This window comes from Anomalospiza imberbis, chromosome 29 (assembly GCF_031753505.1).
Source record: "Anomalospiza imberbis isolate Cuckoo-Finch-1a 21T00152 chromosome 29, ASM3175350v1, whole genome shotgun sequence".
Lineage (NCBI taxonomy): Eukaryota > Metazoa > Chordata > Aves > Passeriformes > Viduidae > Anomalospiza > Anomalospiza imberbis.
The window spans coordinates 905757-931699 of record NC_089709.1 but is presented as its reverse complement, the minus strand read 5'-3'; the positions used below and the strand labels follow the sequence as shown (position 1 = coordinate 931699).

General features: G+C 62.3%; 4 protein-coding genes and 2 long non-coding RNA genes across 8 annotated transcripts; 4 read left to right on the top strand and 2 right to left on the bottom strand.

Annotated features, from left to right (window-relative positions):
- The first annotated feature begins 690 nt into the window (after positions 1-690).
- Positions 691-1022, top strand: MLLT11 (MLLT11 transcription factor 7 cofactor). The gene has a single exon (XM_068175019.1). The coding sequence runs from the start codon at positions 713-715 to the stop codon at positions 971-973; it is 261 nt and encodes an 86-aa protein (XP_068031120.1). The 5' UTR covers positions 691-712; the 3' UTR covers positions 974-1022.
- Positions 1023-1145: 123 nt separating this feature from the next.
- Positions 1146-2402, top strand: LOC137463699 (uncharacterized). Its single transcript, XR_010993961.1, has 2 exons — positions 1146-1316; positions 1383-2402. It is a non-coding gene; the product is annotated as an uncharacterized lncRNA (long non-coding RNA).
- A 443-nt stretch (positions 2403-2845) lies between these two features.
- LOC137463701 (uncharacterized) lies at positions 2846-8752 on the top strand. Its single transcript, XR_010993963.1, has 2 exons — positions 2846-4081; positions 5057-8752. It is a non-coding gene; the product is annotated as an uncharacterized lncRNA (long non-coding RNA).
- A 1343-nt stretch (positions 8753-10095) lies between these two features.
- SEMA6C (semaphorin 6C) lies at positions 10096-16709 on the bottom strand. Of its 2 annotated transcripts, XM_068174928.1 has the most exons (18): positions 16593-16709; positions 15882-16045; positions 15695-15809; positions 15388-15445; positions 15232-15288; positions 14963-15064; positions 14641-14731; positions 14440-14562; positions 14053-14141; positions 13622-13839; positions 13224-13349; positions 12984-13139; positions 12476-12712; positions 12053-12199; positions 11721-11798; positions 11575-11630; positions 11333-11374; positions 10096-10916 (listed from the first exon to the last, which is right to left on the bottom strand). In XM_068174928.1, the coding sequence occupies exons 2-18, from the start codon at positions 15985-15987 to the stop codon at positions 10150-10152; spliced, it is 2568 nt and encodes an 855-aa protein (XP_068031029.1). In that variant the 5' UTR covers positions 15988-16045; positions 16593-16709; the 3' UTR covers positions 10096-10149. The 2 variants fall into 2 exon arrangements, with proteins under 2 accessions (XP_068031029.1, XP_068031030.1); XM_068174929.1 differs by lacking the exon at positions 12476-12712.
- Positions 16710-18379: 1670 nt separating this feature from the next.
- Positions 18380-20329, top strand: NUDT17 (nudix hydrolase 17). 2 transcript variants are annotated; one of them, XM_068174987.1, is made up of 8 exons: positions 18380-18458; positions 18621-18743; positions 18841-19012; positions 19115-19140; positions 19223-19315; positions 19407-19505; positions 19892-20028; positions 20136-20329. In XM_068174987.1, the coding sequence occupies exons 1-8, from the start codon at positions 18390-18392 to the stop codon at positions 20299-20301; spliced, it is 885 nt and encodes a 294-aa protein (XP_068031088.1). In that variant the 5' UTR covers positions 18380-18389; the 3' UTR covers positions 20302-20329. The 2 variants fall into 2 exon arrangements, with proteins under 2 accessions (XP_068031088.1, XP_068031089.1); XM_068174988.1 differs by lacking the exon at positions 18621-18743 and having other exon boundaries at positions 18383-18458.
- Positions 20330-20438: 109 nt separating this feature from the next.
- On the bottom strand, positions 20439-24891 carry ANKRD35 (ankyrin repeat domain 35). Its single transcript, XM_068174768.1, has 11 exons — positions 24760-24891; positions 24570-24658; positions 24280-24344; positions 23373-23430; positions 23214-23284; positions 23030-23136; positions 22670-22815; positions 21279-22546; positions 20792-20881; positions 20638-20703; positions 20439-20529 (listed from the first exon to the last, which is right to left on the bottom strand). The coding sequence occupies exons 1-11, from the start codon at positions 24888-24890 to the stop codon at positions 20452-20454; spliced, it is 2169 nt and encodes a 722-aa protein (XP_068030869.1). The 5' UTR covers position 24891; the 3' UTR covers positions 20439-20451.
- Positions 24892-25943: the final 1052 nt, after the last annotated feature.

The following is a 25943-nucleotide window of genomic DNA, read 5'->3' as shown; positions in this document are numbered from 1 at the left end:
CCCGCCGCCAAGAAGATGATCCCCGTCTTGTCCCGCTCTTTCCCAGTTTTTGGTGGATCGGGGTGGGGCTGCAGCGGGGGGAATTCTGCAGCAGGGACGGATGGATGGCACGGCAGGGGTGGCTGGGGTGTGGTGGGAATGCCGGGCGAGGCTCCTTCCAGCCCTTTCCAGAGGGTTCGGTCATGGGAGGGATGGGGTGGGGTGGGATCGGGGGGAGGGGGCTGCACAGGGACCCCTCCTCACTGCCCACTCCACGGGGATTCGGCACGGGGAAAGGTGTGGAGGTGTGGGAAAAGGGTTCGTTTGGGCGCCGCTCTCCCACCTCTGCTCGCCCAGAGCTGGCAGGATGGATTTCAGGATTTGGGAAGGGGATAATCCCCACCCTGCCCTCCGCTCCCATGCTGTCTGGATGGGGAAACTGAGGCACGGCGTGACAAACCCCTTGAGCCCCCTCTGAATTACGGTGCAGAGAAGGGTGTGGATAAAACTCTGGCAGAGCTCAAGCCTGCAGTTAGACCCAGCCTAGAGTCAAACCTCCACAGCCCCATGCTCTCCTCCTCCATCAGCTCCTTTTTAGGGGATTATCCTACGGGACGGGGTCAACGTGGCAACACCTGAGATTCCTGGCCGCTTTGGGGGGGGCAACTCCTGTGTCTTTGGTAGAGTTTTCCCTCTTCCTCTTCTTTCCCCTCCCGCCCTTCACAGCCTGAAAATGCTGGACACCATCAGCAGCCAGTACGACTCCTTCATCTACTGGAGGATGCCGATCCCGCGGCTGGACATGGCCGAGCTGGAGGGGCTGGGGCTCGCAGACATGGCCCTCTACAAGCCCAAGGGAGGGCTGGCCAAGCTCGGGGACCGGGACAGCCAGGACCTCTCCCAAGAAGAGGACAGTCTGCTGCAGTTCAACAGCTTTAACTTCTGGCGAGCTCCCATTGCCAGCATCAGCTCCTTAGATTTCGATTTAATTTGAAGCCCTCCCTGCCCCTCCTCACCCCCCTGCTCGCTCTTTTTCCGCCAGGATTTGGTTTTGTTGTCAGTTTGGAGGCTGTTGGGTTGGTCTTTTTGGTTTTTTTTTTTGTTTTTTTTTTTTTTTAATTATTGTTTAATTTTTTGGTTTCTGGGCGGTTTTGCCATTCCTCACTCGCTCACCGCGGCCTCGACCGTGATGGGCTCCCCGAAAATCTCCAACCCTTCTCCCCGCTTTCCTCCTGGAATCACAACGGTGCCAGTAACAGCACGGGGGGCAAACACGAGGGGAGGGGGCAGAGACAGCCCCCCCATTGCCCCCTCTCTGTTCCCAGAGGGTTTGGGAGGTGCCACCCCCCTGTCCCCGCCCTGTGTGACAATTTCTCAGCTCATTTCTTGTGTGCTTTTTTAAGAAGCTCATTTGTGCAAACGAGGAGCAATGGGAATCGCCCTCGTTTGGCAGAAAGCATCGACCCTCTGTGCTCCCCTGGCCCAATTTCTCAAAATTCCTCTTCACCCCTTAACCTTCCCCTCGGGAATGCAAGGTGGAAGAGGCAGAGATGTGCCCAAGATATTTTCTTCTTGAGAAAAAGAATCACTTTGAGCTTTGTGCTGTGAGCCCAAGCAGAAAAAATATATCCAGGAGGGTAAATAGACATGGAAATGCTCTGACCTTGCTTAGCGGGGTCAAGGCTGGGTATCTATTGCCCCAAATTTGATTTTTTTCATCCTTTTTTTATGCCCCACGTGGTTTATTCCCGGTGCAACTCCTGACTGGGACAGATGCTGGGTACATTGTGGGGTCAGGAAGGGTGATGGGGCAGAGCTGAAAGATGGATCTCACCCCCAGATGAAAATATTTCAGAACTTAATCAAACCCTTTAAAAACAACAGCAAACAATGCTGCGTTCATTCCAGTGGAAGCCTTGAGTTTTCTCCGGGGAGATTTTCACCTGCTGAGGTTTATTTCTGAGCCTCAGCTTAAAACTGGGGGGAAAGAACCCAACCTGGAATAATTTTTGGCTTTTAAACAGGTTTTTTTTTTTTTTTTTCCCTCCCCAAGACTGTTTTCTGGGATTGATTTGTCTTCTTGAATGTGCTTTTTTTGGGTTTGATTGGGATGAAGTGATGTGAAGCATCCCAAAACCATCCTGAGAGTTGGGGGGCTATATGGCTGAGGCAGCACTTACAAAGTGCCAGAAATAGGCAAAAAAATTGGAAAAATCTGCATTCGACTATGAAAATTGGATGCAGCTCTCCTGTAATCTGCAGAAATAACCAAGTGTGCTGATTTTGAACCATCTGTGTAAAACCAGAGATGAAAAATGTAAACTCTCCTCTGCAGAGCTGTTTGACTTCTGTGTTCCCAGCTAGGAAAACCTGCAGGAGAAGTATTTATTATGAAACTTTAAATAAAATCCGCTCAAAGCATACACATTCCCGTGGACATGCAGACTGACATCAAGGCCTTTAGCATTAAAATGTCTCAAATCTCTTTACAGTGAGCTGGGAACTCACCCCTGTGTCTTCGCACATGCTGTGGGAGACTTAAGTGTGGAAAAACTAAGCCTAAAAGATTATTATAAGCACATTAAGGCTATTACCTACACTTCGGCTTTTCCAAGCCTCACAGGAAAACACCCCAGAGAAGAAATAGGCCCCAGAGCTCCAATTTTTACCTCAAAAAAAGGACATTTTGGGCAAGTCAGGGGTAACACACCTTGGAGAGGGGGGTTTGGCAGCCTGAGGGGAGTTAAATCCTGGACTGGAAGGCACTCAGAGGGGACAGATATGCTCAAACTACTGAAACACACACATCTAAACCCAAATATATTTACAAACCCTAATTATCAAAGCTCCAAAACACTTGTAAACCACCCCGCCTCAGCGCGGCGCCGCCGCCATTTTATACTTGGCGCAAACCCGCCTCTGCCGGATCTAACTGCAGGGACCCATCACAGCGCGCCAACGCCACTGATCGATATCCTTCCGCCAGAGGAAAACGCTCCCCTTGTCAGGCCTCTCCCGGCGGCCCCAGGGCGGGGAGGACGACGGAGAAAAGATGGAGAAATCCCCGCATTCCGCCCAGTCCCCGCTGCGGCAGAGCGAGTGCGGGGCCAGCCCGATCTTTCTGCGCCGCCTCGAAGGACTCTTTTGTCGCCGCTCCTATATCCTTCCGCCGCCTCACGGGCTCCTTGCCGGGGCCGCCATTTTGTGAGGCGGCGGTGGCGGTGGCGGGAGGGGCGAGGCAGGCGCCGGTCCGGGAGGGGGGCCGGGACCGCTGGGGCGAGGGGGATCCCCATGAGGGGCTTTGGGGACCCCTGTGAGGGGAAGGGCTGCGATCTTGGGGGTCTGAGGAGGGAGGACCCCTGTGAGGCGTTCAGAGGACTCCCAGTGAGGGGATGGGCTGGGGGACCCTCTGAGAGGGGCGATCCTAAGGGTGTGAGGATGGGGGACACCCATGAGGGGTTCAGAGGACTCCCAGTGAGGGGATGGGCTGAGGGACCCTCTGAGAGGGGCGATCCTAAGGGTGTGAGGATGGGGGACACCCATGAGGGGTTCAGAGGACTCCCAGTGAGGGGATGGGCTGAGGGACCCTCTGAGAGGGGTGATCTTGGGGGTGTGAGGATGGGGGACACCCATGAGGGGTTCAGAGGACTCCCAGTGAGGGGATGGGCTGAGGGACCCTCTGAGAGGGGCGATCCTAAGGGTGTGAGGATGGGGGACACCCATGAGGGGTTCAGAGGACTCCCAGTGAGGGAGGGGGCTGGGGGACCCTCTGAGAGGGGCGACCTTGGGGGTGTGAGGATGGGGGACACCCATGAGGGGTTCAGAGGACTCCCAGTGAGGGGATGGGCTGAGGGACCCTCGGAGAGGGGCGATCTTGGGGGTGTGAGGATGGGGGACACCCATGAGGGGTTCAGAGGACTCCCAGTGAGGGGATGGGCTGGGGGACCCTCGGAGAGGGGCGATCTTGGGGGTCTGACCCCCGTGTGGTGGATGCTTGCCCAGAGAGCAAACCCCATCACAAACATCCCATCTCGCCCTTCGTTCTTAGCACCGCGGCGAGTTCTCAATCTCTTCCCTTCAGCAAACGCCAAAACCACCTCAGGTAAGGTCCTAGTGGACCTCGAGTGTGAAAACCTTGGGGAAAACAAAACAAAACAAAACAACAAAACCCAACAAACTAAGATTGCTCTCCAGTAGAGGGCAGATGGGTATTTAGGAAAGTAAAAGTGCTGAAATGTAGCCAAACACGCCCAGCTGCTGCTTCCTGCCCCCGAATGTTTTCAGCAGGCGAGGTAAGGGAGGAGGATCCTACTCCTGGTGTAAATAAAGGTGGTTCCAGTGCGAGTGGCTACTCGTGGGCCTGGCCAGGGCCCTGCTCCAGGTCTGGAGAAAATGGATTTGGCTGATTGCAACAGAGGAGTAATGAGAATTCCTGCCTGTGCCAAATCCCGAGAGTGGAACCGTGTTGCTTTGCTCTTTTACCGCCAGTGTTGAGTGTTTTGCTTTGTGTAAACACTGAGTAAGGAAATTCCTGGATAAGCAGGTCTGAGGGATGTGTAGGTGACTCCGTATTTATTCTATCCCATATTAGATGGGAATAAATAGGTTTCATGTTGTTCATTGAGCTTTATTTTTATTATTTAGCTTGGTTCTAAGTGCAAATTCTTTTTGAGTAATCCCAGTTTTTCCAGTAACTCATCAAGTCAATTTTGTGCATTTGGGGAAACCCAAACTGCCGTTTCTCTGCAGTCTTGAGACTACTGAAAACTTTTGGGAAGCTTTTTTTGGCCTCATCCTGCAAACACTTCTGCGTGTGAGTAATTCTTTGGTTAAGTGGGACTGTTCACCCGTGTGAATGTTTGCTTAGTAATCAGAGAGCACTTTTGAAATCCCAGATCCTGACATTCCCGCCCAGAAAGGGCTCAGGAACAGCTCTGTCTGCTGCTCTGAGAGGTGAATTTTGTACTTCCCACGAGATGGCATCAGCAACCACTTTAATTGTAACAAAACCATTTAATTTAACACTTCCAGATAAAGACTTTTCTTATCTCTCTTCCGTTTTTTAAACGGGAACAAGGATCTTTAGCTGGGCTAAAGGGAAATCTGGTTACAAGGTGCTGAAAACTCCAGGCTTGGGCTGTTTTCACCTGCCGACCCAAGTATGCTATGAAACAAACCGGATAAAATTGCTAAATCAGGTGTAAGAAGAGAGAAAAAAACAGGTTGCAAGGGTTAAATGAGAAGAACTTTAGGTGAACTTCCCACTGTGTGCCTATAATCTGTTGATCTACACGGGGCTGAGGAACAGGATCTCTTTTTTTTCCCCTTTTAAAGAGGAATTGTGGGTTCTCTGCACTGAGCTTGCGCCCGTTTAGGTAATTTCCTGTCCCATTCTTACGGAGTCTGCATTGAATAGGAGCTACTGTGGTCAATTGCAGGAAGAAACATTGTTTTTGGGGCTGAGAAAGCTTGTTTACCTCATTTCAGTCAATATCTCATTGCACTGAACATGCTTTTGGGGTGATTGATTGATTTAATCCCAGTTCAAACTGAATTAAAGAAACACTGATGGATACCAATAGAAATAACTTAATTCTTATTAAATTGTAAATGAGCCACCATGTCTGATGTTGGCATATGCAGCCCTTGATGTGCTATAAAAATAAATAGTGAAAATGGAAAACCACTGCTGCAGAAATGGATTGACTGGAACATACAAACCTGGATAAATAGTTCAGAGTGAAATTGTCCCAAATGTTTCCTGTGCCCATGCTGAGGCTCTGACAGCTCCTTCTTACAGAAAGGTTTGCGTTGTTTTTCTTTAAATCATCTTTTATGCTGTTTGACCTCTAATTAACTTTGAATTTAGGAATTTGATAAAGTGGAAGTTTATCTAATCCCCTCACTTCTCAATTCCGTTCTCTTCCCCACAGCTAAGCATTTTTTTTTTTTCCTAGAGTCAAGTAATTTAAATTCTTGAAGCTGCTGGTGCCACAGCACTGATTTGTTGACCTGTGGTGCTCAAGTGTTTTCCTCTCTGGCACCCAGCACAGGTCAGGTCCCAGTTTCCTGCACTGGGAGCAGGATGCAGCCAAGGGAAGGGGCAGGGAAGGAAGCTTTGCAGAGCCAGGGCTGCTGAACTGCTGCCTCCAATTCCAGGGCTTTAAATTTGTGTGCTGGTCCTTATCAAAGTGCCCAAAATAAAATTATTAAGGCTGGAAAAGACCCCCAAGATCATCAATCCAGTGTTCAGATGGACTCGGTGATCTTGGAGGTTGTTTGGGCCCTCCAACTACGCTGGGTTTACCCTGAAAACTTTGTTTTGCTGAGCTGGAGTGGTGTTACTTTCTTTCTCCTGCTAAAACCTACTGTATTCCCACATTGTTTTCCATAATCCCAGGAGTCTCAAGCCACACACTCGAGCCTTTCCCCTTCGGTTTCTATTCAAGGAAGAGAGAAGGAAACCCTGACTCTTTTCTCTCTGGTGTTTGCTTTATTTCCCAAGGTAAGAGGGAGGAAGTGGTGGAAGCAGAAGCTGTGGATTGTGCCACCCGAGTGCCACTGTGCCCAGAGCCACCTGTCCCTGCCAGCCCCTGGCAGCAAGCTGAGGAGCAGCCAGGTTCAATTCCAGAAGGAAAACATTCCAGCTCCTGTGAGCCCGTGGGGTCTGAGGGCTGAGTGTCCGTGGGGCTTCTGTCGGCGCCACTTAAACCACGCTGGAATATTTTGGGTTTTTCCTGGAAACCCGACGCCCTCAGGAGGAGAAATGCCAAGCTGGCCGTTGTCTCTTTGGTAGAGACTGCTCCTTTATCCCGTGGGGAACGTCCCAGTCTGGGAGTAAATCATCCAACCCATGAAACTCCAACCTGTTACTCCATCATTTCTCTTAAAACTTCACACTGGGCCATTAATATCAGCTCAGTCCACCTTGTCCTCCCATTAAACTGCCCGGGGCACTGTAATCTCGTTATTTTATGAGACAGATACAAATGGTGTTCAGCAGAGCAGGGCACAGCTCCAGAGCTCTGTTTTGTTTCCTCAAGGGATGTCATTCCCCAGCCTTGCCTACTACCGCCAATTCTTCCAGCGTGTCCCAGGGATACTCGATTATTTGGATTAACTTCGGGGCAGGAAAAGAGGATTAGGAAGCAGAGCAGCTCTTTAATGCGTGCACGGAGATGGGTTACATCAGTTCTGTCTGTTTACAGACTTGCCCTGCTGAAAAACAATTTTCTAAAGCTGTTAATTATTCTGAATTATTTGCCAAATTACTACAAATCATTCCTGGCTTGGGAGCCGCAGGGAAGACAAAGGGGGAACTGTTTAGGTGGCACTACCTTCAGTCACTCACATGAGCTTTCTCCTCCCTGTTTGGCCAAACTCTGCCTTCCCAAAGCAAAAACTCATGTTTACAGATTTAAAATATTCATTCTCTGGAAATTTGCAGCTCTTGCATGTGCCTAAAGCTGCTTGGGGGCTTAAAGACAGGAATTATCCAGGAGAGCTTTCTGTTCCTCTCCTTCACCCTGTCTGGGCTGGAAGTTCCATTACTGAGGCATCAAAATGATACTTTTTTTTTTTCCTTTTTAAGATGAAAATTTTTGACTTTGGATTCTGTCAGCCCCGTTGGGGTGAAACACTCAGATATTTCAGACTTGGAATTGCCTCCTCCTGAGAGGCAAGGAGTGGAGCAAGGAGTGGGTGACTCCAAGGAACACAAGGTGGATACTCCTGGCTGGAGCAGAGCTGAGCCCAGGGGTCTCTCTGTGACAAACCTGGAGCTCAGGGGTTTTACTGGGATGATTTAGGATTCCCAGTAGAAGCTGGGCATAATCCAGGTCTCAGCAATAAAGCAGGAATGGCTCCTCATCCCTCTTTCAGGAGGAAAAATGTTTTTCTCATTTTCCTCCCAACTTTTCATCACTGGTATCTCTTTTATTTTCCTTCCACCTTGGTTCCACCTCTTTCCAACCTTTGAAATTCATTCAGGTAGGATCTCACCTACCTTCCCACGTTTCCCTACGTGCCGTGGGAACACCCACCAGCCTGGATCCACCTAATGACACTGTCACCTCCTAATCCTGGCATTTAGAAAGGAAAATTCCTCTTTTTTCCTCTCTTTTTGGACAAATCCGGGGCTGCTCCCGCAGTGCCCCCTCCAGCCTCCACTCCCTGCCATGCCAAAAAGTTCTTTGAAACCTTGACCTGCAGAGATCCGAAGCTTTTCCACAAAATTCCACCCAGCCAGGTGATCCGACGGCTTATTCTGGGATGTCAATACCTGCATTGTTGGGAATGGGAAGAAATCCCAGCGTGCCAAAGCAGCTGGATTAGTGCTGAGCTGCCTGGGAATTCCAGCCTGAACACAGACCTTGTGCAAGGACCTGCAAATCCCAGGGACCAGATCTGGAATGGCAACAAAAATATTCTCTTGGCGTGTTGCTTTAAACCTTTGCAGAGGTGTGGAAGGGATTTTTCCCTTTTATCCATCATTTTCTTCTCCCAGAATTGTTAATTTTTGGGTCGAGGCAATGTCGAATGTTTGTCCCATGGAACATCTCGTACTCTCAGGGAAAACCATCCTTCACCTGTTTGTTTCAGGAAGAAAACACCCAAAATAAAAATTTCCCTGGTTGTACGATATTTAGGCAAATATTCTACTTCCCACACTGGCCAGTGGTGTAAACTGGTGGCACATGGAAATCCAGATACGGCAGTCTGTGAGTCTGCTTGTCTTTGGAGATACAGATGTCACTTTTTAAAACTAAAATTTCTATTTTTAAACAACTAAAACCTTTTTTAACGTGGAGCTGATCTGTATTTTGCCTTCCCCGCTGCTACCCTCAGTTCTTGCCATCCTTCTCCCCAAAACAGGTGATTTTGCCAAAAAATCCCTTCAGCTCGGAAAAAAAACTTCCCCTTTGGAAGAGGAAACGAAAAATAAAAAGTCCGTAGGGCTCATGGGAACTGGTTTGGGTTATTTTTGGAGGAAATAAAGCTGAGGATGTTGTCACCTTTTGGAGGGGAATCCCCTGATTTAATTTCTGGAAGTATCCATGTTCCAAAGCCGACCAAAACTGAGGAGGATTTGATCTCTGCCTGGAATTCAAACCCAGCTCTTCCACAGAAAAACACCAGGAGCTTTTGAAGCCAAAAGCAGCATTTATTTTTTTTTTTGGTCAGTAAATTCCCTCCCACGGGAGCCCAGGCCGGGCTGTGCCGTGTCAGGGCTTTTCCTGCCCGCGCCTCCTCCGGCCTCGCGCCGTTCCCGAGCCTGGCATCGCATCCGTGCCTGCGTGGGCCGGAGAACCCTGCCTGTCTGCCCTCTCGTGAGCACAGTTTGGGGTTAATTAACACCCTGTGGGGTTAATTGGACACGTGTTTCCCTCCTGTCGGCTGTGAGCGGTTCCAGTTATCCCAAATCCGGCTGGGATGAGCGGAGGAGGCCACGGAAAGCCCAACTCCGAGCTCTGCAGACACCCGGGAAGGGGGAGCACAGACGTGGGGAGTCGGGCTGAGCGTGGGGCACCCTCCCTTCCACCGCCATCCCCTGCTCGGGGCAAATCTAATCATTTGACCCCCTTTATCGCGTTGTTTTCATCACCTTTATCGCGTTGTTTTGATCACCTTTATCGCGTTGTCTTGGGACCCTTATCACACTGTTTTGATCACTGAAGAAACCGGGGACAGATTCCCCGAGTGCTGGGACAAGAACACAAAGGCTTGCCCCCCCCCCCCCCCCCCCCCAACTTTTCTAACAAGGGAAAATGCTTTGGAATGCAGAAATTTCAACATTTATGCTCATTTTTTTGTTTGTATTTTTTATTAAAATCCTGTGCCACTGTTGCAGTGCCCTGGCCCAGCCCTGGTCCTACACAGTAGGATGGGCTGGGCCATGTGTCCCCCCTTCCTGGTGTCCCCAAGGGGGGTGACAGCAACTCCCATCCCCCCCCCCCCCGAACAGAAAATAAATTATAAAGAATTTTTAAAAAAGCAAAACCAGGGGGATGGGAGACATGGAGACCTCGTCACTGCAGTGTGGGGACACGGGGATCCCTGTCACCCTGCTGGGGGCCGTCCTGGTGACACGGGGAGATGAGAGCTGGGGCAGTGGGGACCGTGCACCCCGGGGACCCCCCCAAGCTGCAGCTGGGCTGTCCCGGGAGGGTCTCAGGGCCGCCCCGGGGCCGCGGGCAGCAGCAGCGGCTTGGGGAGCACGGGGGGTTTCATGGACAGGGAGCGCTCCAGGGTGCCGGGCCGGGGTCCCCAGGGTGTGCCCCCCGGTGTCCCCAGCGAGTGCATGCGGGTGAGGCCCCGCGCCGGCCCGGGGGGGCTCACGGGGGTCCCCCCGAGCGAGTGGCTCTGTGCCAGCGGCCGCCGCGGAGCCGGGGGGCTGTCGGGGGGCACGTCCAGGCGCACCGGGGCCCGGTCGTGGGGACCGAGGAGGGGCCCGGGGCCCGCGGCGCGGGGCAGCACCCGGTTGGCGAAGGAGCCGGTGCCCGGGGGGGTCACGGGCCTCGCCGAGCCCCCGTGCAGCCGCTGCAGCACCTCCTCCCGGGCCGCCCTGCCCGGGGGCCCCGGCCCGGGGGGCTCCGCGGGGCCCAGCACGGCGCCGTGGCCGCGCCGGGGCTCCCGCTCCCGGGGTGCCCGGGCCGGGGGCAGCGCGGGGGGCTCGGGCTCGGGCTCGGGCTCGTCCCGCAAGGCGCCGGTCCCGCCCTGCGGCGGCAGAGCGGGGTACAGGCGGGGGACGGGCGGCTGGGCCGGGGTCCGAGGGGCGCAGGGCGGCTCCGGGGGGGGCTTGGGGACGGCGGGGCGCTGGCAGCAGGTGGCCACCAGCCCGGTGGCCAGGGCGCCCAGGACGAAGGCTCCCAGCACGCAGCCCACGAGCACCGGTACCGGCACCGTCGCTTCGGCCCCCGGCCCGGGGTGCCGCACCCCTGCGGGACCACCCGTCAGCCCGGTGTCAGCGGGAGGGCCGGTACCCCCCCAGAGACCCCCCCGGTCCCGCACACATTCCTGGGGTTCTCCCTCCCAGAGTCCTCCTGACCCTGGGGTCCCCCCTCATCCCTTTCCTGTTCCTGGGGTCCCTCCTGGTTACTGGGATCCCCCCCACCCCAGGGTCCTTCTCCTTCCCTGGGGTCCTCTTCCACCCTTGGGATCTTTATGCCACCCCTGGGGTCCCTCTCCTGTCCCTGGGGTCTCGTACTTGTCTCCGGGGTCCTCCCGACTCCGCAGTCCCTCTCCAGTCCTTGGTGCCCCCCTCCCCAAACCCTGGGGTCTCCCTCCCACCCTTGGGACGCCCCACCCTGGTCCCCAGGGTCCCTCCCCAGGGTCCCCAGACAATGTCACTGACCGTGGGCCAGGTCTCCATCCTCATCACTGTCCCCTGCAGCCCCTGTGAGAGCACAGCTGGGTCAGGCCAGGCCCCTCCGTGTCCCTTAGAGCCCCCCGTGTCCCTTCCACGTCCTCCCCATCCTCTGGCATCACCCACGTGTGCCAGAGCCACCCCAGTGTCACCACCTGCATCCCCCCATGACCTCGTGTCTCCAGAAATCCCCAGACATTCCCAGTGTCCCCCATGTTCCCCCACTTCACCTTGGCAGGTCCCGCTGATCCCGAGGGATCCCTCCATGTCCTGCTGGAAGCCACTCCTGGGACACAGAGGGGACATCACCCTCTGTCCCCGGTGTGTCCCCGCACGGGGCAGGGCCCAGGAGGTCAGGGATGGGAGGGACACTCACGGAAGGTCCTCGGAGAAGGGGACGCAGCCCCTGGAGGGCAGCCAGACACAATAGGGGTCTCGGGCAGCCAGGCAGCTCCTGGGGGGACACGGGGATGCAGCTGCCATCCGTGTCCCTGTGCCCGTGTGCGCCCCTGTCCCCTCCGCTGCCCTCGTGCCCTTGGACACTTCCATGGCCTTGCACATCCCTGTGTCCCTGTGCCTTTGCACACTCCCACTCTCCTGCACGCTCCCCCGCCTTTGCCCATTCCCATTCCCTTGCACATCCTCGTTCCCTCTCGCCCCCGGTCCCGAGCCCCCTGCACCCCCGAGCCCCCGCACGACCCCGCTCACCCTCGGCAGGAGCCGTGGCGGCTGCAGCGGCTCAGGGGCAGCCGCAGCAGGCACCCGGCGAAGGCCACGATGAGCTCCTGGCCCGGCAAGTGCAGCTCCAGCCCCAGCACCCGGCTGGGGACCCCGGTGCCCCGCGGGCTGCGGCACCTGCACCCGACAGCACCCGGGGTCAGCACAGCCCCCCCGGCACCCTCAAACCCCCACAGCACTCACAGCCCCACAGAGCCCGAGAGCCCCCCAGCACCACCAGCTCCCACAGTGCCCAGAACCCACCCCCAGACCCCCCAAGCACCCCCAACCCCTCAGTGCCCACCAGCTCCCCAGCACTCCAAGTACCCATGGCCCCCACAAGCCCCCAGCCCCTTCCAGCACCCTCTGAGACCCCCAGACCACAGCCCTGGGCATCCCATGCCTGCCCCTCACCGCCCGGGGTCGTAGAGGCTGATCTCCTCCAGCAGCAGTGTCTTGGCACTGCTGTCCCCGCTGTCCCCCAGCTCTTGGGTGTCCCCCGGTGCCGGGGTGCCCCCGGGGGGCTGCGTGGTCTCGGGGCGCTGTGCAGCTGCCAGGACCTTCAGCAGCCGCCCGTCCTCGGCACCCAGGAACAGCACGGTCTGGTTCCCGCGGGGCCCCGCGCCCGTGTCCACGGCCAGCTGGGTCAACCTGTGGCAGGACACGGCCTCGCAAAGCCGGGCTGGGGCTGGGCTTTGCTCGGGGGCTTCCTGCACCCTCCCGTGGCCCCGCACACCCTTCACAGGAGCCTTGGACGGGGACCATCCCCACCCTGCAGCACCCTCAGCCCGTGCACACCCCGAACCTCCTCACATCGGTTATTCCCTGTCCCCACGGCCGCTCCATGCACAAGTCCATCCCACCCCCGAGGCCACCCTGTCCTCGAGGCCACCCTGTCCCCGAGGCCACCCTGTCCCTGCACCTGGTGCCGGTGCGGGTGAAGAGCGGCCGCCCGCCCGCGGGGCCCACGGCGCCGTGCAGCAGCGGGTGCTCCTTGGCGAACACCAGCGTCTCGTCAGGGAAGTCCCCGGAGGTGACAACGCCGGCAGCAGGTCCCATCCCGGCACAGCAGCCCGGCCTGCGGCACAGCCGGTGTGGGGACGCGGTGTCTGCGGCGCCCGGGGGTGTCCCAGTGTGGGGTGGGGGGTACCTGGGCTGGTACCTGGGCTGAGGGACCCTGTCCTCTGGCACTGGTGTCCAGGTGGCCCCACGGGGCTCGGCGAAGGGACCCTCGAACGACCGCTCCACGTCTGCCAGGTAGAAGGCGCAGACGGCCGAGCCGGGGATGCTATGGTGACAGCGGCGGGGACAGGATGGCTTTGGTTTGACCAGGGCTCCTCCATGTCCCAGGTGTGTCCCCATGCTCTGTTTCCTTGTGTACTGCCCCTCTGTGTCCCCACGTCCCCATTTGAGTCCATCCCCATGTCGCCCTGGGCAAGCCCCTCTCTGTGTCCCCATGTCCACATGGGAGTCCTTAGTCATGTCACCATCACCCTGTCCCCAAATCCCCATGTCCCCACACTCCCATGTCCCCACATCCCCACGTCCCCATGTCCCTGCCTGTTGGGTTGGGTGCCAAAGAGGGCGAGAACAGCGGGGCGCCCATGCAGGGTCTGAGGGGGTGTCACGGCCTCCAGGACATCGAAGTAGAAGACGGTGTCCCCGGGCACGGAGCACTGCAGCCGCACCTTCAGGAAGGACGTCCAGCGCCGCTCCAGCACCCGCGGGGACCCGCCGCGGTCATTGCGGCACACCCGGGCCACCCGGGCCACCAACACCTGCACAGGAACCTGGCTCAGCACCTGGACACCTTCAGGGTCACCACCCAGGGGACCTGGGCACCTCTGGGCATCGTTGCTGTCCCCCCAGGCACCTCAGGCTGGCACCCAGGTGGCACCCACAGGCCTGACACCCTGGTGAGGGGCTCAGGAGTCTCCCCTGCCTCGACCCCCGCTGGGTGCTCCCCCTGTGCCCCCCATCCCCGCACCCACCTTGCCCAGGGCGCTGAGCTCCACTGCCACCTCTCTGAAGAAGAAGTAGACGTAAGGGCCGTAGGGCAGCACCTGGACAAAGTGGGGTTCTGGGGGGGCCAGGGGAGGTCGGAGGGACCATCAGCCTCCGCCACCTCCTGTCCTTGTCCCACATCCCTGTGCTCAGCCTCTCCCCTGCATCCTGCCCCCCTGTACCCCCAGATTTCAGCCCTGCACCCCCGACCCCCATCCCCACATCCCCCTGCCCCACTCTGCCACATCCCTCCACACCTGTAACCCCCACCCCACACCCTCCCACACCCCTGTACCCCCATCCCATCCCCACAGACCCCCACAGACGCCCTGTACCCCCCATCCCCTCCCCACAGATCCCCCACTTTGGGGTACCCTGCAGCCAGCGGGAGCTGTATTTGAGGGTGCGCAGGGGAGCCTGCCCGGGGCTCAGGCTGCGGTAGATCACGGCATCACTCGCCTGGAAATCGGCCACCGTGGCCGAGTACAGGCTGCCATCTGCAGGGGGGGGACAAACGGGGTCACCCCTGAGCCCCCCCGGCCACCCCCGTGTCCCCTCACCCGCCCAGCACCCACCGACAAAGAGGGCGACGATGCTTTGCTTGGCGTCGAAGGGGCACCGGGCCTGGCCACTGACCTCGTCACCCTGCTGTGCCAGGCTGCTCACCTGAGGGGGGGACACCCAGAGGCCGTGAGAACCCCCCCAATACTCAGCACCCCTTTGTGCCATGCCCAGCCCCAGCACGGATGTGGCTGAGAACCTTCACGCTCATCACACATCTGGGAGCTGCCCTGCTGGGGCTCAGCCCCCCCAGCTCATCACCCCCAGCAGGCTGCGAGCCCCCCTCACCCCGGGGGTCCCCAGCCCCGGGGTTCCCCGGCCCCGGGGTTGCCCCACCTGGTAGGTGCGGCACAGGGGGCTGAAGGCGTTGGTGCCACAGGCCAGGAGGGTCTCGGCGTCGCGGGGCACCAGCACCCGGATGTAGTTGTGACACTCGTCCTGTGGGGGGGACACAGGGGGACCCCGGCTTCACCACCTCCTCATGCCCTGAGCCCTTTTTGCCCCACCCCTTGTACCTTCAAACCCCGCACCCCAAACCCCTGCACCCCAAATCCCCGCATCCTCAACACCGCTCCCACCCCGTGTAGCCCTCGACGCCCCCTCACCTGCCGCCGGCCCCGCATGGCGCAGTTCTCCCTGTCCTGCGTCTCCCAGGTGAGGTGCTGCCAGGTGAGACGGCCCAGGGGTTGGGTGGGTGGGCACGGGGAGCCTCGCCCCCTGTGCCCCCCTTGTCCCCAGGGTCGCTGTCCCTGTCTCCTTACCCGCTCCGGGTACAGCGTCCCCTTGTCGTGCCGCAGGTCGAAGGCGTAGATGTGGTCCCTGGGGGAAGGCGGTGAGTGTGCAAGGGGACACGGGGGTGTGCAAGGGGACACGGGGACAGCACGCCAGTCACACGCACGGGGGACTGCGGGGCCTTGCACGGGGGAAGGAACGGGGGGTGGGGGCACAAGGGCGTACGAGCGTGCAAATCCTTGCACAAGCACGGGTGAGGATGTTCAAGCACGGACGCGCAGGGGAGCCGTGTCCCGGCACACGCGAGTGTGCACCGGCGGGCCCGGCCGCGCTCACCGGGCAGCCACGAAGAGCGTCCCGTTGAGCCGCAGCATCCGCTGGAAGTCGAGGCCGAGCCGGGCCGTGCCGTTGTCCCCCCGGAGGCCCCCGAAGCGCGGGTACGCGGCGGTGGCTGCGGACCGGGAGGACACGGTGAGACCCCGGCAGCCCCCGAGCCCCCGGGCGCCCCCCGAGCCCCGCTCACCTGCCAGCCCCACGGTGCTGCGAGCCACCAGGTCCCGCGGGAAGGACTGGGCGGGGGTCCCGGCGAGGAGGAGGAGGACGACGAAGGGCAGCAGGACCCCCGGCATCGCGGGTGGGGCTGAGAGCGACCCCCCCGCCCCGCCCCGGGCTGCGAGCGGGGGGAAACTGAGGCGCAGGGATGGGGGGCGGAGCGGAGACAGTGTGGGGACAGTGTCCCAAGTCCTCGCAGCGCTCCCCATTACCCCTTCCCAGTGTCCGTACTGCCCCTGCTCCAGTGTTCCTGTCCCAAAGTCCCCAGCACTCCCGTCCCAGCGCTCCCGGTGCTCCCGGTGCTCCGGGAGCTGCTGCCGGCAGTGCCGGGACACTTCCCCCAGCACAGGAGCGCAGCCCCAGCGCCCCATGGTCCCAGCACCCCAGAACACCCCCCTACACCCCGACACCGCTCTCACAGCACCCCAAAACACCCCCCAACGCTCCAGCACCCCCACGACACCCTCACAACTGTCAGCGTCCCACCCAAAGCCCTAAAACACCCCAAAACCACCCCGTCGCAACACTCCATGGCCCCGTAGAGCACCCTGCACCCCCCTGCCCCAGCACCCCACAACACCCAGCCTGCACCCCGCACTCACCCCAAAGCCCACCCCTCCACCACCCCCCGCCCCAACATGCCCCAACCCCCGCCCCCTCCCGACCCCACGGCGCTCGGTACCGGCTCCGCTCCCCGCTCGGTCCCGAGCGGCTCCGCCCCGGAACGGGCCGGGACCGGGCACCGGCCGGAGCCGGGCCGGGGGCGGGAGCGGGGACCCCCGTGGGACTCCACAGCCCCCGCCGCGGGACTCCCCCCGCGGCCACCCTATAGATAGGCGTTAATCCCCGTTAATGAGATGATCCTCATTAACTGCCGAGGGGTGGGGTGGGGTGGGGGGGGTTTTGCACGCGCGTGTGCGCGGGCACGGCTGTGACTCCCCCCTCCCCCTTGTCGGTGCGCGCTCCCGCGTGAGACCCCCGCCCCACCCCCACCCCCGCACACGCGTGTGTCCCCCTCTCTCCCCAGGGGGGTGACCTGGCACCTGCACCAAAGTGTGGCCACTTGCCTCGCCCAAGTGGCGACCGAGAGCTACTGGGAGTGACTGGGACATACTGGGAGCTGCCCCCGATGTCCCGCTCGGGCTCCGCTTCCCAAGTGTCACCGGCTGCTCCGGGGCGCAGAGGGGACCCTGGGGACATGTCAGGGGTGGAGGACGCTGGGGACACCCCGAGACTCGGGGGGTGCCGGGGGTCCCGAGGGGGTGGGCAGGGGGTGACACCTGCCGGCACGGCCTGGAACGGCACCGCTCGGGGACCGAGGGGGGCGATGTCCCCGGACCGGTGGTGGCAGCCCTGGGGACACAGCGGGGTCCCCGGAGTGTTGATGGTGTCCCCCTGAGGGGTGGCCACGGCAGGTGACAGTGTGGCCAGTGGGGGAACGCGGAGGACATGCAGGACACACATGGGGACACAGCGGACGTGCACAAGACACACGAAGACACACGCAGGACACGGGGGGACACACACAGGACACGGGAGACACACAGGACACGGGAGACACACACAGGACACGGGAGACACACAGGACACGGAGGACACACACAGGACACGGGGGACACACTCAGGACACGGGGGACACACAGGACACGGGAGACACAGAGGATACAGGACACACGGGGGACACACGGAGCACACAGGGGACACACGGGGACACACGGGGGACACACGGAGCACACGGGGGACACACGGAGCACACGGGGGACACACGGAGCACACGGGGGACACAGGGGACACACGGGGGACACAGGGGACACACGGGGGACACACGGGGGACACAGGGGACACACGGGGCACACGGGGGACACACGGGGACACACGGAGCACACGGGGGACACAGGGGACACACGGGGGACACAGGGGACACACGGGGGACACACGGGGGACACAGGGGACACACGGGGCACACGGGGGACACACGGGGACACACGGAGCACACGGGGGACACACGGGGGACACACGGAGCACACGGGGGACACAGGGGACACACGGGGGACACAGGGGACACACGGGGGACACACGGAGCACACGGGGACACACGGGGGACACAGGGGACACACGGGGGACACAGGGGACACACGGGGGACACACGGAGCACACGGGGACACACGGGGACACACGGGGGACACACGGGACACACGGGGGACACACGGGGACACACGGGGGACACACGGAGCACACGGGGACACACGGGGACACACGGGGGACACAGGGGACACACGGGGGACACACGGAGCAGACGGGGGACACACGGGGCACACGGGGGACACAGAACTGTCCCCGCTCTCCGGTCACCGCCCGTGGGCGGGGCATTTCCCGGCTGCCCTGCAGGGGGCGCAGTCGCCGGCGCGGGTGAGGCCCCGCCCCCCTGAACGCGTCGGGCCACGCCCCTTTCTCGGGGAGGCCCCGCCCCCCCCGGGGCATGGCGGGCGCGCGCGTGCTCGTGCACGCGCGGCGCGCGGGGGCGGGGGGGGCGGCGGCGTTCGGGCAGGTCCGGGGGCACCGGGGGCACCGGGGGGCACAGGGGGGCACCGGGGGCAATGGGGGGGTCTGGGGACTATGGGGGAGGGGGCACAGTGCAGGGGAGGGGGAGCGGCCGCCGCAGCGCCGTGGCTGCCGCGGGGCGGTGACCGCGGCCGCCGTGTCCCCGCAGAGCGTCACCGGCGTGTTCTGCCCCGCGCACACGGACGCGGCCCCGGTGAGCTGCGGGCTGGAGCGCGGCCACTTCCTCATCTCCGATGTGCCCTTCCCCGGCTCCACCGTCACCGTCCTCAAGGTGCGCCGCGGGGCCACCAGCCCCGGTGTTTCACCGGGTGCCACCGCGTCCCCGTCCCCCCCCCCCCCCCCAACCCTGATGTCCCCTGTCCCCGCAGAGACCCCCCTTCTGCCCCGCCAAGCTCGGGGGGGCCACGCTGGGTGAGCGGCGGGGACAGCCGGGGGTGGCCGCAGCAGTGGCCGTGCTGCTGGAGGCCGCCTGCGGCCACGTCCTGCTGACCCGCCGAGCCACGAGCCTGCGCCACTTCCCCAATGTTTGGGTGCCACCCGGTGAGTGCGAGGACGGGGGACAGGAGCTCTGAGCTGCCCTGACCCCTCACTCAGGTGGGGACAGGTGTCTCGGGGTCCTCTGACCCCTGTCCTCCCACGCAGGTGGGCACTTGGAGCCAGGAGAAGAGGTGAGGTGACACCGTGGGGAGGGCAGGGGGTGCCCAGGTGAGTGCGGGGACGCAGGTGCCCCCTGACACCCCGAACCCCCAGCTGGTGGCCGCAGGGCTGCGGGAACTGGCCGAGGAGACGGGGCTGCACCTGGAGCCCGGGACCTTCTCGTGGAACCTGCTCGGCCTCTGGGAGGTAACGACCCCCCCCAGGCACCTGGGGCTGGGCAGGGCGTGACTCCCCCAGGTGTCCACCCTGCCCCACGGGTCACCCCTGCTCCCCACAGTCCCTGTTCCCCCCCTCGCTGAGCTGGGGGCCACCGCGCTGCCACCACATCGTCACCTACCTGGGGCTGCGCTCGGCCGAGCCCCGACAGCAGCTGCAGGTGGGGGGCACCTCCATGGGTGGGGGGCACCTCCATGGGTGGGGTCCTTCCATGGGTGGGGGCACCTCTGAGGGGGTCCCTCCATGGGTGGGGTCCCTCCATGGGTGGGGGGGCACCTCCAAGGAGGTCCCTCCATGGGTGGGGGCACCTCCATGGGTGGGGTCCCTTCATGGGTGGGAGGCACTTCCGAGGGGGTCCCTCCATGGGTGGGGGGCCCCTCTTGGTGTTGCAGTTCCTCTCTGGATGTGAGTCTCTCTCAGGGTGGGGGTCCCTCCATGGCTGGGGTGTCCCTCCTGAGGTTGGGGTCCCTCCAAGGTGGAGGTCCCTATCAAGGTTGGGGTTCCCCCACCATGGGGGTCCCTCCTTCCACGGGGGTCCCTGCCCAGGCCCGCTTGTGTCCGAGCCCGTGTGAGGTCAGTGCCGTGGCCTGGCTGGAGCCTCTGGTCCTGGAGGCCATCGCTGCCACCGAGGATGGAGCCGAGGGATCGGGATCATTCCCCGGAGAGCTGCCGGCCACCGTGGGGTGAGAAACACCCCTGACACCGTGGGGACAGCGACACGAGGCTGGGAAACACCTGGGGCTGTCCAGCCTCCCCATGGCCCCATCCCTGCCCCTGTTCCCTGGCCCAGGATCATGGGGCTGAGCGCCGACGGCTTCCGGAGCTCCCAGATTCCCACCGGGATCCTCCTGCGCCGGGCCCCGGCCCGTGGCCCCGACGTGGAGCGCGTCAGCACCGGCACCAAATTCGCGCTGGGGAGGTGGCGGGGGGGGCCCGGCCGGGGGCAGCGGGAATAAACTTCCAGCGGGATCCCAGTCCGTGTCCGAGTGGGGCCGTGGAGACGCCAGGAATGGGTTTCTGTGGTTTCAGGGAATGGAGCGGGGATGGGGGCACGGAATGGGACACGGAGTGGGAGCCAGGCCACGTGTGTGCCGCAGTTTCCCAGTTTAATGCCACGGCCCCGCTCCCGCCTCGGCCCGCAGGATCCGCAGCAGCGCGGCGTGGACGCCCTCGTCCATGAATCCCTGCGGAGGAGGGAGTGTGGCTTTTCCCGGGATCCCACCTGGGTGCCCGGCACCCAAAACTGTGCCCCCACCCCCCCAGAGACCCCGGGCAGGGCCAGGGGGTCCCACCTGGGCAGCCTGGAGAAGGTGGCTCCGGTACACGGCCACGGTGTCCCGGTGCTGCTTCTGCTGGACCTGGGGGGGGCACAGGGTGACACTGGGTGACTCGGAGTGACAAGAATTACTAAGGGTGACACGGTGTGACACCGGGCGCTGTCCCCACCTCCAGCTGGAGCTGGAGCCGGGCGCTCCGGCCGCGCAGCCCCAACACCTCAGCCGAGAGTTTCTCCGTCTCCGCCAGCAGCTGCTTCAGCTGGTGGGAGGGGAGGCAAAGTCACAGTCAGATTTGGGGGACTGGTGGGGGGGTTGGTTGCTCTCAGCACCCCCAGAGCCCCCTTGGTCCCTGTCAGCCCTCAAAGTCCCGCTCAGTTCTCCCCTCACTCCCCGAGGTCCCCCCAAATGGGGCTGGGAGATGGGACAGGGATGGGAAGGGGATGGGGATGCAGATGATGATGGGAACAACGGTGGGAAAGGGATGGTGATGACGGAAAGAGGACTGGGAAGGGGATGGGAGGGACGTGGGGGTGGATATGGGAGGAAGAGGAAGATGGGAAGGGGTCGGCAATGGGGACAAGGATGGAAGGAGGATGATGACGGGAACGGGACTGGTGCTGGGAAGGTCCCGTCCCCGTTCCCAGCCTGTGCCTCACCTTCCCGTCCTTGTCCCGGCAGGCGCGCTCCAGCCGAGCCGCGCGTTCCCGCAGCGCTGCCCGGCTGCGCTCCAGCCCCTCCGCTGTCTCCCGCAGCTCCCGCAGCTCCCGCTCCCGCCCGGCCGCCCGCGCCTCGGCCGCCGCCGCCGCCTCCCGCCACCGCTCCACCTCGGACCCCGGTGGGACATCGCCGGTGCCGCGCTCCGGGCCCTGCGGCACGTCGGCACCCACCGCCGCTCCCAGTTCTGCCGGTATCCCGCCCTCCCCGTCGCTCCCGGGGCTTTCTCCGGCCTCTCCCTCCATCTCCGTGATGAGCTGCATGGCCTCGTGCTGGGACCGCACCAGCGCGTCCAGCCGCCGGTGCAGGTCCCGGAGAATTCCGGCCCCGGCGTCGCCTCCCGCCTCCCGCACCCGCGCTCCCACCCCGTCCCGCAGCGCCCGCAGCTCCCGGCGCAGCCGCCACGCCTCGTCCCGCTTCCCGGGATCCCGCAGCTCCCGCAGCTCCTGCTGCAGCCGCTCTCGCTCCCGGCCCAGCCGCGCCAGCTCCACCAGGAGCTTCCCGTTGCCCTCCCGCAGCTCCAGCAGCTCCTTCTCCATCCTCCCCCGCTCCCTCGGGATCTCCTCCCGGCTCTTCCCGCCCGGAGCCGGCTCCGTGCCGTTCACCGCGCACCGGCACGCTGCCGCCGGCTCCCGGCGGAGCTTTTCCAGGAGGATTTGGGATCCCTGGAGCATCCTGGCATGGATCTGGTCCTGGTGGTCCAGCGCCTGCTCCAGCCCCGCCGCCAGCTGCTCCCAGGCGGCCGCGCTCCGGCGCACGGCCTCGTCCCGCTGGGAATCCTCTGCTTCCCGACGCAGCTCCTGGCTCCGGGAGAAGGCGCCGGCCTTCGCTTCCCGCATTTTGGAGCACTCCTCTCCCAGCCAGGCCAGGAACGGGATCAGCGCCGGAGCCTCGGTGCTGCCTTGTCCTCCTTCCCACTCTTCGTCCCTCGTCCTCTTCCTCAGCTCTGCCATGCGCCGGGCCAGGAGCTCCAGGCAGGCACCATCATCCTCCTCATCCTCCTCATCCTCACCCGCATCCCGTCCCGGCAGGAGCTGCACGAGCTCCCGCAGCCGCCGCCGGCTGCCCTCGGCAGCTTCCTCCAGCCGCCGGCATTCCAGAATCTTCCTGGCCAGCTCCTCCCGCAGCCGCTGGGCAGCGCGTCCCTCCCGCTGCTCCTCAGCCTCCTCCTCCTCCTCACCCTGGATTCCCACCTGACCAGCACCATTCTCTGCTGGAGGGAAAAACACAATCCCGTTTTCCCAATTTTCCCCTATTTTTTCCAATTTCCCCCCGTTGTTTTCCCATTTCCCCCCATTTTTTCCTTTTTTTGGGGGCCTCGAGGAGCTCTCACCTCTCCTCCTGCAGTGCGGGACTTTCTGGAGAGCCCAGCTCGGGGCCTTCCCGGTGACATTCCCAGTGTCCTTGTCCCTCTCGTGGCCCTGCAGCAGCTCAGCCACTTCCAGGCTGCTGTGAGCCAGGGCCAGCTCCAGCGCTGTCCTGAGCCGGGGATGTGACACGGAGGGACACGGGGACACAAGGAAACAGTGACCGATGGCAGAGGGTGGCACACCAGTGGCAAGATGGCACCGTGACACAGCGACACGGTGGCACAGGTGACCCCCCATCCCTTCCCCGCAGCGGTGACACACCTGGGGACACCACAGACCGGTGACAGGACATCCCAGTGTCCCCAGTGTCCCCTGTCACCCACCTGCCATCCCTGTCGGCCAGCCCGGGCTCGGCCCCGCGCCGCAGGAGCTGGGCACAAACGGCCACGTGGTTGCCCTGCGCCGCCAGCATCAGGGGGGTCTGGCCGTGCTGGGGGGGACACGGGGGGTGACCACCAACCCTTGCTGTCCCCTGTCCCCCCCTGCTGTCCCCTTGTCCCCACTCACAGTGTCGGGGACATCCAGTGGGGCCTCGTGGTCGCAGAGCAGCAGGACGCTGGAGGCGCAGCCCGAGGAGGCTGCAGGGGGGCGGTGTCACTGCAGGGCCTCTGGGGGACCTCTGGTGTCCCCCACGTCCCGGGGTGTCCCCGTGTCCCCCCCCCTCACCGGCCCAGTGCAGCGGAGTCCGGTTCTGCCCGTCCACGTGGCGCTCGTTGGCTCCGTGCTGGGGGGACAGCGGGAAGGGAACAGGAACGGCACTGGCACCCCCATCCCAGCCCCGTGCCCATCCTCATCCCTGTCCTTGTCCCCATCCCCACCTCCATCCTCCTCCTCCTCTGCATCGCCATCCCTGTCCTTATCCCTGTCTCTGTCCTGATCTCCATCTCTGTTTTCTGCCCCAGCTCCATCCCATTCCAGTTCCCATTTCCATCCCATTCCAGTTCCTGTTCCCATTCCATTCCAGTTCCCACTCCCATCCCATTCCAGTTCCCATTTCCATCCTATTCCAGTTCCCAATCCCATCCCATTCCAGTTCCTGTTCCCATTCCATCCCATTCCAGTTCCCATTCCATTCCAGTTCCCATTCCTATCCCATTCCAGTTCCCATTCCCTTCCCACTCCCATCCCATTCCAGTTCCCATTCCAGTTCCCATTCCATTCCATTCCAGTTCCCATTCCCATTCCTATCCCATGCCAGTTCCCATTTCCATCCTATTCCAGTTCCCACTCCCATCCCATTCCAGTTCCTATTTCCATCCTATTCCAGTTCCCAATCCCATCCCATTCCAGTTCCTGTTCCTATTCCTATTCCATTTCAGTTCCCATTTCCATCCCATTCCAGTTCCTGTTCCCATTCCATTCCAGTTCCCAATCCCATCCCATTCCAGTTCCCATTTCCATCCCATTCCAATTCTGTTCCCATTCCATTCCAGTTCCCAATCCCATCCCATTCCAGTTCCCAATCCCATCCCATTGCAGTTCCCATTCCTATCCCATTCCAGTTCCCATTCCCTTCCCACTCCCATCCCATTCCAGTTCCCATTCCGGTTCCCATTCCCGCCCCTCTCCGTACCTGCAGCAGCACCTTCACGCACTGGGGCTGGCAGGCGATGGTGGCCAAGTGCAGGGCGGTGCTGCCTGTGGGGACAGGACAGGCACTGGGGACACCCCACTCCCCTAAGGGACACCCCCAGGGCACACCACACTCCATCAGGGGACACCCCCTCCTTGGGGACACTCTCCAGGGTGCTCCCGGGGGTCCCAGCCTTGGGGTGCAGGTCTGGGCTCCTCCAGAGGTGCCACAGGGACCCGCCTGGGTGTCTCCAAAGTGTCCCCAAGGTGTGCCCAGGTGTCCCCACCTACCGTCATCGTTCGTCTCGTTGACGGGGGCCCCGTGCTCCAGCAGCAGCGTCAGGCACTCGGTGAGACCCCCGGCCGCGGCCAGGTGGAGCCTGGGGGGCGGGAGGTGGCCGTGACCCCTGTGTCCACCCCTGTGTCCCCCCTCCCGGACCCACCGAGCCCCCCGCCCCGTGTCCCCCCGGGGGTGACATACGCGGACTGTCCCCTGGCGTTGAGCTTGGCGGGGCGGGCGGCCTTGCGGGCGGCCAGCGCAGCCACGCGAGCCACGTCCCCGCGTGTCACCGCCTCCAGGAGCTTCTGGTCCTGCCGCGTCCAGCTCTCCATCTGCGGGGGGTGGGGTGGGACCCCAAATCCGGCACAGGACCCCAAACCCTGGATGGGATCCCCCCACCCCGGGACAGGACCCCCAGATGTGGGTCTCCCCACGCGTCTCCTGCCTCAGTTTCCCCACTCCTTGGGGTTCCGTGAGGGATGCCGGATTCCCGCGGAGCCGGGAGGGGGCGGAGGGGCCGGAGCGTGTCCCGGCCTGTGCCTGCCCGGCTGGTTTGGCGAGTGCCACCGAGCCGGGCTGGGCTCCAGCGTGGCACCGGGACCGGGACCAGGGACTGGGAACGAGACGAGGGACAGGGACCAGGGTCTGGGAACAGCAACCGGGACTGGGATTGGGAGCAGGGATGGGCTGCGGGGCTGGGGGCTGGATTCGGGTCAGGACTGGGGCTGGGATTGGGGTTGAATCTGGGATGGAGGCTGGGAATGCGGCTCGGATTGCAGGTGGCATCGGGACAGGGATTGGGGCTGGGGCAGGAATTGCAGCCAGGATCGGGACCAGCATCGGGGAATTACGTCCGGGAGCTGGATTGGGGTCGGGACTGAGGCAGAATCGGGGCTGGCACCGGGGGCGGTCGCAGCCGGCAGCGGGCCGGGGTCAGGGCTGGCATCGGGACTGGGATGGCATCTGGCAGCGGGGCTGGCATCGGGATTGGGATCGCAGCCGGCGCGGGGCCCCTGTTCCCTCCGGGGACTCACCGCCACCTGCGAGCTGGAGCAGGAGAACATCCTCTTCATGGCCGGGACCCCCGGCACCCCCGCCGCGGGAGCTTCCGGACCCCCGCCGCTCCGCTCTCGGCCCCCCGACCCCCTCCTCGCTGCGGGACCCCCGGGAGCCGCCGCTCCGGGGCCGCGTCCTCCGCCCGCCCCGCCCCGCGCCCGGTCCCGCACCCGGCCCGGCGGGTCCGGCACCGCCCCGGGAACGGCCCCGCCCTGCGGGTGCGCCCCAAACCCGGCCCCATCGCCCCCCGGCCCAGACCCCCCCCACAACCACCGACTGAGACCCCGGACGCTCAGTGCAGGGCTGAGACCCCCCACCCTCACTGCACT